This window comes from Phalacrocorax aristotelis, chromosome 16 (assembly GCF_949628215.1).
Source record: "Phalacrocorax aristotelis chromosome 16, bGulAri2.1, whole genome shotgun sequence".
NCBI classification, from domain to species: Eukaryota; Metazoa; Chordata; class Aves; order Suliformes; family Phalacrocoracidae; genus Phalacrocorax; species Phalacrocorax aristotelis.
The window spans coordinates 9,422,478-9,435,281 of NC_134291.1; the positions used below are offsets into that span (position 1 = coordinate 9,422,478).

General features: G+C 39.6%; 1 protein-coding gene across 1 annotated transcript in view; it reads left to right on the plus strand.

The window, feature by feature from the left end:
- Positions 1–10,626, plus strand: part of SMURF2 (SMAD specific E3 ubiquitin protein ligase 2) — a 63,923-nt gene extending 53,297 nt beyond the window's left edge. Inside the window, exons 11-19 of the mRNA XM_075111388.1 lie at positions 1,533–1,743; positions 3,284–3,387; positions 4,918–5,032; positions 5,441–5,619; positions 6,120–6,257; positions 6,470–6,590; positions 8,018–8,219; positions 9,624–9,699; positions 9,991–10,626. Of these exons, the coding sequence (XP_074967489.1) occupies positions 1,533–1,743; positions 3,284–3,387; positions 4,918–5,032; positions 5,441–5,619; positions 6,120–6,257; positions 6,470–6,590; positions 8,018–8,219; positions 9,624–9,699; positions 9,991–10,090 (1,246 nt within the window). The 3' untranslated portion in view covers positions 10,091–10,626. The remainder of the gene's footprint in view (positions 1–1,532; positions 1,744–3,283; positions 3,388–4,917; positions 5,033–5,440; positions 5,620–6,119; positions 6,258–6,469; positions 6,591–8,017; positions 8,220–9,623; positions 9,700–9,990) is intronic.
- The last annotated feature ends 2,178 nt before the right edge of the window (positions 10,627–12,804 follow it).

The following is a 12,804-nucleotide window of genomic DNA, read 5'->3' on the forward strand; positions in this document are numbered from 1 at the left end:
TTCTCAGGAGTTACTTAAAATAACTGTGTTTATTGTAAGACCAAAGTGATCAGTGTGAGAGTAAAGTTATGGTAGCCTTATTAAAAAACAAACAACAAACCCAACAGAAGCAAACAACAAAATACTGTGAAACTAACAAAATGGATTAAGCTAACCTCTGAAGTTCTGCATCCTGGGACATAGTAACAAATCAGGATTTCTCTGCACTATTCCCTCTGTAAAGCCCAGGAATAAAGAGGTATTATTGTTAACGTTAAGCTTAGAGTTATTGCTGAAGTGATCTACAATGTGTACCATTGCAGGGGTTTCTAAATGTTAGGCTTGTAAAAGTACTGATAAAGATTTCCTGGTCACCTGGTGTTAGTTTCCCTTGAGGGTGGTTTGTGCAAAATTGCTTTAAATAGAAGGTTTTCAAATAACAGAATAGCTCTCAGAACCCGGAGGCAAACCGGGAACACTCCCACCCCTTTTTTAATTGCCAATTCTCAATGTTCCTGTGGTAAAAGCCTGCTGGAGGTGAATTTTGGTTGGCCAGGACAGCCTTCTAGTAGACCTTGCTTTAAAAACGACAACAGGCTGAAATTGTAAAGTATGTTAAAACTGTGATTGGTTCCATCTAATATTTTTTTGGTCTTTGATGTTGAAAAACCCCCAATTTATTAACATTCCGCTGGAAAACATTCTGAATTGTAACCTTTCTTATTTACCCAGTAAATTTAGGGTATTCTCATGAGTTCCATGCAGAGGTATTCATCTCATGGTTTAGGTAAAATATAGTTTATGCTGTGATGTTTGGAAATGCCAAACTAAAAAGCTACAAAATTATCCACTTACTATGTACAAGAAATGACACTGGAGCGACATCTCTGCAACAGAATTAATTTAGTTTCCCTAGCAAGGAGTTAGATTTACAAAATCTCTTAGAATTGCTAGTAAAAATACTTGTTTATCTGTGCCAATTTGTTACATGTGAACTCCCACATTCCTGTGGTCCAGACTAGGCCAGGTACAAGGGACAAGGTCCTTGCCAAGCTGCCAGTACAAACATCTTTTTGTACGCTTACACTTTTTCAGACAAGCCATTTAAAACAGACTATGGTATTGACTGTAGATTAGAGGCATAGTGTTTGGCAGATCCCTGAATTTTGAAATGGAGGAAGGCAAAACACGCAAAGGAAATACGGAAATGGTATCTGAGAAATTCAGTGTCAGCAGCTCAGTAGTAAAATTGTATGGATAACCCCTTATTATAGGGTGCTGTAACCTTTCACGTACGTTGTAGAGCAGTACTAATAGAAATAACAAACCCTAAAAACAACTGAGAGTTGCCAAGAAAGAAGCATATGTCTTTAGTCAGGATAAAAATCTCTCTGAATTTACTTTTTACTGGACCTGGACATTTTTAGCCTAATCACAGTAATAATCATAGATTGAAAGTAGTTTAGTTACAAAGACTTAACCTTTAAGAAACTTCGGAAGAAAATAGGGGATGTATGACTTGAATATCTGCAAACAGCTGTGTTTGTTTCTAGCCGCCAGAATCAACTTAAAGATCAGCAACACCACCAGCAGCAGCAGGTAGTGTCTCTGTGTCAGCTTCCAGATGAGGCAGAGTGTCTGACTGTGCCGAGGTACAAGCGAGACCTAGTGCAGAAACTCAAGATCCTGAGGCAAGAGCTCTCGCAGCAGCAACCTCAAGCTGGCCATTGTCGTATTGAGGTCTCCAGGGAAGAGATTTTTGAGGTAATTTGAGAATTGGACCCATTTCTTAACGTTAAGGGAAGGGGAGGACGGTTATTCATGACTGTCTAAAGAAGTCATTCAGTTTGTTGAAATCTTGAAGTCTGGAGTTGAAGCTGGGATTTTATGGGTGACGAATGGGAAGAGAAAGCATTTCAAGGGCGTGTGAACAACAGTTGTGTACTTAAAGTAGATGTATTTACCCTGTAGAGAAGAAGGAAAAGAAGGAAAGCTTTTCCTGTGGCTGGAGTTGTACAGACTGCGTCAGGGACTGAGGAAGGAGTCCAGGCACTTCATGCATTTGAAGGCACTGTCTCACTTCTTCCTTGAATATAAGAACACTAATGTCTGCTACGGAGGGAATGTTACAAATGGAAAACCACACTATTATTAGTGATCTGTGATCTGTTGTAACTTAAGTAAAATGACTACTGAATAGCGTTCATCTTTGGCGTTTGGATTACTTAGCATCTATCTCAATTCTGGTTGCTTTCCTATCTGCCACCCCCCACCCCTCCCAGTCAGACCAATCTTACGAATTGCCTAGGCTTCTGAATGACCAGAGATGCCCACAGTGGGATATCCGCGTTTTATTTTGTGACATTATTCAGCAGAATAATTCTGCTGACTTGATTAAACACAGTTATAGTTCATTGGCTCTTTCTGGAGAACAGTCTGTCGTCTTAAGAACTTTATCACTCAACCCACCCATCCCTGTGGCATTTTACCCCACCCACAAACTTGATAGCCCTGCTGTGTTGACACAGTTTTTCCAGCCAAGAAAGCTTTGTGTTGGTCTTCCCTTTGGAGACAGTCAAATCAGTTCATAATCAACTAAAAAAAACAAAAGGGAGGAAAGGCTGCTGTACAGCAGTGAAAACTATGTTGTTCTTCTGAAAACTAAGTGGAGTATGTTGGGTCCCAGACACACCTACCTCTTCGCTTCTGCAAAGCCAAAGATTGGGCACCCATACTGAACACCAAAAAAAACCCTGGACTTTTGGGGTTTAATTCCTTTTTTAAAATTAGCATTCGTTTTGCCTCTTTCAGCTTTCTTTTTGTGTCGTCTTGGTGAAGTCTTACAGATAGAAGAATAATTCTGTAGATTTATGGGGATGGCATTGGTGCTTCTCTTGTTATGTGCAAACCTTTGAGAAGCATCTTGTGTTAGACCCAGAGTAGAAGCCCCACTGTTGGCTTTTCAGACTGCAAAAATTGTGAGCCTTTATGCAAAAATAAAAGGAGTTTAATGACACAGATTTTAATTTTTTGTAAATTATGTGAGAATGAGAGAATATCCTGGTCACTGTACACCTCTGGAAATTTAATGGAAGGTGGTTCTTGTCAAACAAAACATACATGGGAAGTGCTGTTGTGTTTGTGGAAAACTAAGTAACAGAGCAATTTGAGCAGCAGTGGTTCATATCTAGGAAAACAGTATCCCCTTTGGATTTTGAGTCTGAGACTCCCTTCATTTCTAATAAACAGTTCTAATACAGTTTCTTGTCTGTAAGCAGCAGTTAATAGTGTGTTGTGTTCACAGGAATCCTATAGGCAAGTCATGAAGATGAGGCCAAAAGACCTGTGGAAACGATTAATGATAAAATTTCGTGGGGAGGAAGGCCTTGATTATGGAGGTGTTGCCAGGTAAACAGTCCGTCCGCAGTCTCTTACCCCGCGCCCCAACCCCACCAGCTACGCCTGCGCTTTGACTCCTACGCCAGCCTTGTATCAGCTCTGCCTCTTTTTGCATTATTCATATTTATATTTATTTCTGTAATAGATTGTGTCAGAAGAATATATATTTTCAGATAGTTTTTTAAAGGAAAAACCATCAAAAAAAGAATTTATTGGAACTAAATCAAAATGCATGTAACAGATTGCATCAGGTGTCTATCATATATGCGAGACAGGCTTTTGGTATCTGTTGAAACGACTATTTTTCTTCAGTTAGTAAAGCTTTGGGTGTCTGAGAATTTACGTCACTAAATACTCAGCTTTGTGGCAGAACTTTGATTAAAAAATATGCTTTATTGTAAATTGTCTACTGTTTGAAGCAAAATGTTAACTAGCAGTTCATAGGCAACCAAAGTCTGTCAGGAGCAGCCTATAAGGTTGTTTTTTGCTTGCTTATAAAAAGTGACATTTACTGATTGCATGAAGACATTCTTCACATGTTAAAACAGCGTGAAGGATTGTATTGGCCAATTGCACAGATGCTGGTTGACTTCACTGAAAATATTCCCCACCTCTGGCATGTGGATCTACTCTCTAAACGAGCGTTGACTCATCTCGGAGTATTCATTTGCATTGCATTGCATTTTTTTACCATTAGTATTCATGTCAAAGTACAGACGATGCTCCCAAACAGCCCATCTTCTGCATCTGTAGCTGGCGTACGGCCCGTAACCCTGTGGGACCTAGGCTGCTGCGCTGCCTGTGTCTGCAGGAGCTTGCGAATGGCCAACAGAGTTTTCACTTCATCCATTCCTTAAAATATTAACATGCTAATTAGCCGTAACTAGTAAAAGAGCTTTGTTGAATCAATTACTACTGATTGCTTGATGGTCATAATAGTGTTTAAAATAAAGAAGTTACGGATGTTGTTGTGCACTATTTTCCAAAGTATATACTAGTGTTTTTTGGCATGGTTATTGCTTCCAGTCTGTATACCATGGAGCCTTTGCTGTCTTCCCTTCCATACGTGAATACGGGAAGACCAAGCTAGAAAGTGTTATGGTTTTCCCAATTCTTAGACGATCATTTATTGATTTGTGAACATGCAATTAAACTTTAATTAAAAATATGTCTGTTATCTGAAAACGGTGTCTGTTAAAAACTTACACTCGAATAACTCTGTAGTATAGACAATAGAACACGTGGTGTCTTGTCTTAATGTGTAATGGATGAAGGAGAATCAGTCAGAAACTCTCTTGGAAATAAGTAACCTGGAGAGAAATCTTGGAAAGCTGGGAAATACGTCAGCTGTCAGGGGCTGTGCAGTTACTGAGCCAGTAAAAGTAGTTCTGATTTCAGCCTTACCTGAGCATGTTCAGAGAGAACTTTCTTCACGTTTATGTTTAAGATCAGAAAGAAAACCCGTACTATTTTGAAAAGATTATCGGTGTAGGAATGCATTTGTCTGAAGTACACAATAAATTATTTTGTCTTCTTCAGGGAGTGGCTCTACTTATTGTCACATGAAATGTTGAATCCATATTACGGTCTCTTTCAATATTCCCGAGATGATATCTATACGCTGCAAATCAACCCAGACTCTGCAGTCAACCCGGTATGGCTGGTAACATGAGTTCTGTAAATGATCGTTTTGTGAGTAGAAATTAAGTACATCTGGAGGGTGTTCTAGACTTAGGAATCTAATTCTCACATTAGCATTGCTAGAGATGGAATTTGTGCAATAATATGATAATTTCTTTTTAGTACTGATCAAAGAAACTTCTCAAATGTGTTCTTAATTTTCTGTAATATGTCGATTTATGTTCCTTTGGGAGAAATTAAGTTTATTTTGATTCTTAGTAGTAAGACTTCTGGACTGGCAGCAATATACTCAGTGCTGTGTATAAAAACAAAACAATCTCTGGATTTTCTTTTTCTTTGTATTGAAATTTTATTTCCTATTCAGATATAACCTGGAGGTCTTAATTTAGCCGAATGGCTTAATCTCTTCTTTCCATTCTAGGAACACTTATCCTATTTCCATTTTGTTGGACGGATAATGGGGATGGCTGTGTTTCATGGACACTATATTGATGGGGGCTTCACGTTGCCTTTCTATAAGCAGTTGCTAGGGAAGCCAATTACTTTGGATGATATGGAATTGGTTGACCCCGATCTTCATAACAGCTTGGTCTGGATACTGTATGTACTGTGTGTTATATCGTACAATGTTAGAGTTCTGTCTCAGTTGACATGTGATAATGTTCCTAAATGCAGTAGAAAAGAAATTAACTATATTTTGGTTTCCTGCTCAGGCAGATTTAAGAAACATCTTTCTTGCCTAATTCAGTTTCTTTAAAGGCCTAAGATGCTCAAGGTATTAACATTTGGGGGGTGGAGGTGAGATAAATGATTACCGAGCTGTAAAGTGTTCAGTTCATAAATTTTAATTTATTAATTTTGCTTATTAACAGTAAGATATTAAAATATAACATTGAAACTTTGATAATGGTTTTAAAATACAACAGTGTAAAAATGTATGTTCACCTTTTGCTTCCAAGCAGTAATTTGAAATGCTATTGGAAAATGAAATAGTGATGTCTGTCAGATACATTATGGCTCTAATACATTTGCAGACTATGTTTTCACAGAGTCACTTGATTTGTTTTTTTTTATCCCCCCCCCCCCCCCCCCCCCACCAGTGAGAATGATATCACAGGTGTCTTGGATCATACGTTTTGTGTAGAACACAATGCATACGGGGAAATTATTCAACATGAACTGAAACCCAATGGCAAGAGCATCCCCGTGACAGAGGAAAACAAAAAGGAATATGTCAGGTACACCACTTATTACCTATGGTGGGGAGAAACTTTTCACCTATTTGAAGTACTTGAGAGGGTTCTGTTGTCGGGGTTTCTTCAAAGTGGTAGCGCAGGAGCGGTGCTGTGTGTACCCCGTCAGTAAGGCCATTTTTTTTTTGGCTGGATAAATTGCAGGTTTATTGTACTTGAATACACCTTTCACAAAAACAATTTGCACTTGCTTGCAGACTTTATGTAAACTGGCGATTTTTACGAGGAATTGAAGCTCAGTTTCTGGCTCTACAGAAGGGATTTAATGAAGTAATCCCACAACATCTGCTGAAGACATTTGATGAGAAAGAGTTAGAGGTCAGTCCACTAATGTTACTTTATGTCATCAAATGTAACAATGAAAGCCTGAGGCATTCTTCTGAGGCTGACTAGCATGCGGGGCTGTATCCCCAGTGTGTTAGGGGGCTGCAGGTGCGCGATTACAAGAAATACAGTTAGCATAAGAGGTCACCAGGTCACACAGTCACTGAGACTGCATGCGCCTTCCACTGAGAGCCTTGAGAGTGTGTCTCAAGGTGACACTTCCTGGCAACTGCAGAAGTGGTAGAAGAGGAGACCCTCTCCTATACCTGAAAACACAGCTGAACCTACAGAGAAGTAACTGCAGTGACCTCAGATTGTTTCAGTGTGTGTTACTTCAGCAGAGGTGATGGTGGTGCGTATTTCTTACGGTGCAGTTTCATGATATAAAATTCAGTGCTGCCAGGACAATAGTCTGTCGCTCCCTTCCAGCTCCCACCACCTGCTCCCAGCCCTTCCCACTGCACTGGCCTGGGTGTCGAGCAGCTATGAAGTTTCACAGAGCTGCGTTATGCCAGATTAAATTGGCCCTGTAAATACAGCGTAAGGGAAGGTGCTGTCTGGTGCTGTTGCGGACAAATGTGCAACAAAATGTCAAGATCAGCATCCAAACAGTTTCCTCTGAAGGCAAATCCCATAGATCCCAAGCTTGTTTTAAAAGTGAAATCTAATATGCAGCCTGTTAGCTGTGCAGCTGAGGTTTTCGCCACATAAAATGGCCACAAGGTAAATTATTGACACTTTCTTCTGTTCGCTGGACTGGAATGTCAGTGATTGCTCTTCTCTTATCCTGAATATTATCATTCAACAGCGGTGAGCCAGATGTACTGTTAACCCCGAATAATTTTGCAGATGCAGAATCAGAAAGGGGAAGGTCCAGTGTTCTTAGTCACAAGATATCTTCATAATCATATCCTTGTTGAGTTTAAATTGATCCATTGTGGATCTCCACTGTAGAAGTGCTGAAAGGTCGTTGTCAGGAGAGAAGTCTGATTCGTATTACACGTGTGGTTTGACAAGACAAGATTTCTTTTGGGGGACCAGAGTTGGACCAGCCAAACCTACACCCTTGGCTATGCGCTGGAATGAAATACTGAGTTCAAATGTGAATTATGCATGCGCTTTCACACGGGTAGAATCTGTGCTTCTGCTGTTTTATTGACAGGTCAAGATACTTGCATATGAGCTTATGAAATTTTTTTCCTAAATTAGAATTGAGGCCGTTTAAGAAATGGATTGTGTACAAAAGTAAGATTAAGAAAAAATAAAAGTTACATTTCTGCATTGGTTAAGATTAGCGGGAGGTTATAATTTGCCTTTGGTATAAAATCTGTCAAATTTTTCAAAATCAGTTATTCATCATTTGACTAGCTCCAAAACCATTTTTATATTGATGAATGATGAAATATATTTTAAATTTACAGCTCATAATTTGTGGACTGGGAAAAATTGATGTTAATGACTGGAAGGCAAATACTAGGTTAAAACACTGTACCCCAGACAGCAATATCGTGAAATGGTTTTGGAAAGCTGTGGAGTTCTTTGATGAGGAGAGGAGAGCGAGACTTCTCCAGTTTGTGACTGGCTCATCCAGAGTGCCTCTGCAGGGTTTCAAGGCATTACAAGGTAACGTTTCTCCAGAAGTAACTGCAAATGCCTGTGCTTGGGGGAAGCAATAGGACACATCACATAAACATTAGCTGAAAATGAGGCTGGGGTGTGAGTTCTTAAGGGCGATTTTTAATGGTCTGATGAATATCAACCACAAGTGGTCTTTTTTGTGTGTTTATCATCTTGTTATTCAGTTGTAAAAGGCTCTTTTGTTTCAATTACGAACTTCCTTCTCTGGCAAGAAGTTGTGATCAGCTGAGATCTTAGTGGGGTTCTCCTCATGTTTTTTTTCTGGAAGCCTGTTTTTTGATTTTAATCTTTTACAAGCCATCGTCACCTGTACAGCTCTGGGACCTGAAAACACCACCATGCAGTGTTCTGTGTTCTCGCAGGTCTGACAGCAGAGGTGCTTCGTAACGCTGACTACTTTTATTGTAAGAGCGACATAATCACTGGCCGCCCAGGCATCGGAAGCGATCACCTTCATTACCGACCTGTCCTCTGAGCTTCAGTCGAAGCTCTGGGTCTGTTGTAGCCGCTCTGGCTGCAGCCCGTCCTGCTCTGTACCACGATAGTTACCCTATTTCACCCGCTCACAAGATGAGACAAACCTGCCAGGGGAAACACTGACCATAAGCTGATGTAAGAGGTAGATCTGTGAGCAGATGAAGCCTGCTTTGCTACAGACAGTGAAGGTTGTCAGGTTTTAGACCAAGCTGTACTAACACAGCACAAGCAGCTCACATTCTTAACAGCAGAGTCCTTATGAGAAGGCCTGACCCTGTGGCTTATATTCTTTAGTATCTGTCTACTCAGGCAAGAATTCCAGTTTTACTAAGGTTAGGGCATTTGTAACCTCTTATGTCCTTTGGGAAATCTTCAACGTACACTAAGTCTAAAAGTCTGCTGTGCTGCAGTCTTTTCTTTAGCAGAGAGATTAAGGGGATCTGTGTATAGTCAGATTCATTTAACAAAATTATAAGAAGCTGGTATTGTGACTGTATTGAATTTGAATGGAATTGGCCACTACCCAAGACCTGCTATAAAATGGGGACAGATACAGCTGTTGTGTAAATTTTGCTCTCTAGGGAGAGCGAGAGAAGCTAAATTAAAAACTGTTAGAATTCTGTAGTGCACTGTGTATAACAGGTATTTTATTCTTCCTTATCAGTGTTTTGTTCTTCTTTATCTTTCAATGGTGTAGATATCTGCCTGGTTATTGTGTGTGGGTAGAGGGAAGGAATCTGCCTGAAAGGCACTGAGAGTTTAACTTTTTTCCTGCCCACTTATGGTTTCAGCGTTCTTTGTGCATAGCTTCTCTCTTTTTGTGGTTATAGTTACTTTTTTGTTGTTGCAGTGCAAGGAAGAAATTTCATATTATGAATACAGTAGTAGTAGAGATCTTTTCTGGATTTTCAGGTGCTGCAGGCCCACGACTATTCACAATACACCAGATTGATGCCAGCACTAATAATTTGCCGAAAGCTCATACCTGGTAAGACTTTTTCAGGTCTCTGTTGTGATATAAAGACCAATTTGCTGCCTCTGTATTTTGAGCAGTCTTTTCTCTTTTTGGTTTTTTCCACCCCCCTCCTTTTCTGACATAATAAATGCTCTCCGTTACAGAGTAGTAGACGTGTGAAAACTAGAATTGCTTTTATTATATGAAGTTCTGTTGGCCTTGTTAAGTGGGACTTGGTCATTGTTTCAAGTACATCAAATGAAGGGTAACAGAACTTTGCTTGAAGTTCCAGATCGCTGAAACTTTTCTGCTTTCTATCCACAGCTTTAACCGAATAGACATTCCTCCTTACGAAAGCTATGACAAGCTATACGAGAAGCTGCTAACTGCCATTGAAGAAACATGTGGGTTTGCTGTGGAATGACCCTTCCCAGGCTTACCTGAGACTCTATTTATACTCCTGTCAGCCAGAAAGCCCTACCCTCAGCCAAGACTCAAGAAATGCTTGAAATACAGGAAACTTTCCCTTTTCTACACTAGGACACTGGGAGGGAAAGGACAACTTTGGAATTTTTTTTTTTTTTTCCAAGAAAATAGGTTCTGTGGTTCCTGCCATAGGATCATTCAGCTGCTATTAAAAACTAGTATCTTGAACATACAGAATGCTGACTTTTCCTACATTTCAACAGTTAAGCAGTATTCTATACTTAAAGACTACTACTATTTTTGTAAAAGGTAATCTATTATATTTGCCTACCTGATTTCTATTCTCAGATACCAAGACACAACTTCAGCAGTCGGTACAAGTCACGTTTCAGCCTGTTTTAAATGTATGATACTGAACAGCATCTATACCTGCTATTTTTGGAAAAAATATTTTGGATTATTCTAACTTTGCATAAAATTGGCTGAAAGAATCATTAATCTTTTTAATTAAAGCCACTTAACATGTTAACTGCATTTTCTTATAGTAACACATTATATTCTGCAATGTAAATCGAACTTAAATGTTACCACAGGGGGCTTTTTTTTATATTTTTCAGGCATGAATTGCAAATACGATGTTTTGGGGTCCTATTTATATCACTTGTCAGATTCCTTAAACAAAATTTCTAGTGTGAGTGACACATACTGTGTTTGGTACAGTACTTGTGTTAACACATGGAATAGACCTTTTTTAATGAATAGTAGACGTTTTGATTTTTTATAACAGCATTTTTCTAACAGGTCTGTCAAGAGTATTTTGTGTTGCTTTTGACTTTAAACACTGCATTTTTCAACTTTTTAAGCGTGCTGATGAGGCGATGTTTGACAGCAGAAGCCTGTCAGCAGTTCGTTTCAGAACCCATCCTGTCCAGTCAACCAAAGTTTGTTTGAATGCAGCCAAATCACATTATGTATTTGTTGATGCTAAAGATTTATCAGGTAAAACATGTTGTAATCTTTGTCTAGCTGCTCATGACATGTGGGTTTAAGTTACAACTAAGGAAAAATGGTGTATTAACTGAAATATGTGTAATGTGCTTTGAAAATGAGGTTTTAAAAGCACATAATTTATTGATTGTAGGGATGGAAGTAAGTATATATATATATATATATGAAATATAACATGGGTTGATCTCTTCAAAGAGGAATAAAATGCACTACCAGTAGAGGGAACTGAACTTTGAGGTTAGTTTGGGAATTCTCGGTTATGATCTGCTCATGGTGTGTAGATAAATCAGTCTGCTTAAGAGATGGTGGCGTTCTCTCAGCCGTGAGAATATTTGGAATAAGTAGCGGGTTTTTTCCAATCAGTGTTGTGGGTTTTTTTACCTTAGGCTACAAATAATCATCAAATCTGCACTATTTTTACACTGCCAGTGAGGAGAAAATGCTCAAAGAATGGGATGTAGACAGCTTTTCCATTTTTGCAGTGTAAGTCTCACAGCGAACTAACTAATTTTCTGTCTGTTCTGTGGAGCTTGAACTTAATTTTGTCCTGCCAAATCTGACTGCCACAAGGAGTAAACTACTACTGGTGTTGTGTATTAGAATAGTGGGCAATGGACTACTTTTGTAGAATTGTGGTAAGAATCTGGTGAGCCAAATCCACATGTTTATTTGATTAATATTTCTTTTTTTGTACAGCTGTTGCTGGAAGGTTTGTTCTAAAAGCCTTGCTTCCCATTCTGGGCTGGCTGCAGAGATGAGGCTACTTAGGGATGTAAACATAAAGCCAAGAAACTTCCTTTGACAGCCAGGTTTGAAATATATCAGACCCCTTTTTTCCCTTCATTTCAAGGGACTCTTGCACTCATGTAAAATGGCTGGTACCTTTGCATCTCCAGTTGGGATCCCTAATTCACAGCTTTCAGGTAATCCCCTTACCAGAGACACTGCCACTACACGTGTCCTGGTTGCAGAGTATGTTGTTGCCCCATGTGTTTCTCGCTCAGTACTGCTGCCTGTGGTTGGGACCACTGCTTTAGACACTCCCTGCAAGTTTTGAGGTATGACGTGAATTGCTATTTACAGAGACAGGTTCCTCTGACCACTGTTCACAGGACAGATATTCCAGTGTTGTGTGATTTCCTGCCCCCTGGCTCTTGCTCAGGCTATGGCTTGCAGCCTCCCTGGTCGTGAAACATTAAACACGTAAAATCCAGTTTGATCCAGCTTTTGGGAGGAGTCAGGACTCTGTTAGGTGATTCAAGGGGGAAGGTATGCTGCTGTCTGCTTTGCACCAGACAGCTCACCTCAGCACTATTTAAATACTGTCTCTGGAGTGTCTCCTGACCACATCATCTATACCCACCTCCCAGGAACCTGCTCCCTGTCAGCCTGCTTAGGCTGGTAAATTTATTGAATGCATAGTTATGGCCACCCTTATGTCTTAAAAGCATTTTTGCGGAGGGAGGAGATGAGCTCTGCAGAGTATAGACCCTAGATCAACTGATAAAATACCATCCATTTTCACAGCAGCCTTAGCAGTAAATCTGTTTGTTCTACCAAACATTTTGGATGGCAAAGAGAATTTTTTTTAACTGCCACAGATGAATATTGTAAATGTAATATATTATAGGCAAAACTAGATAAATCTACATTTGACTTCCCATAGCTGACAGATGAGGATGAATATACCAAGTGTTTTGAGTG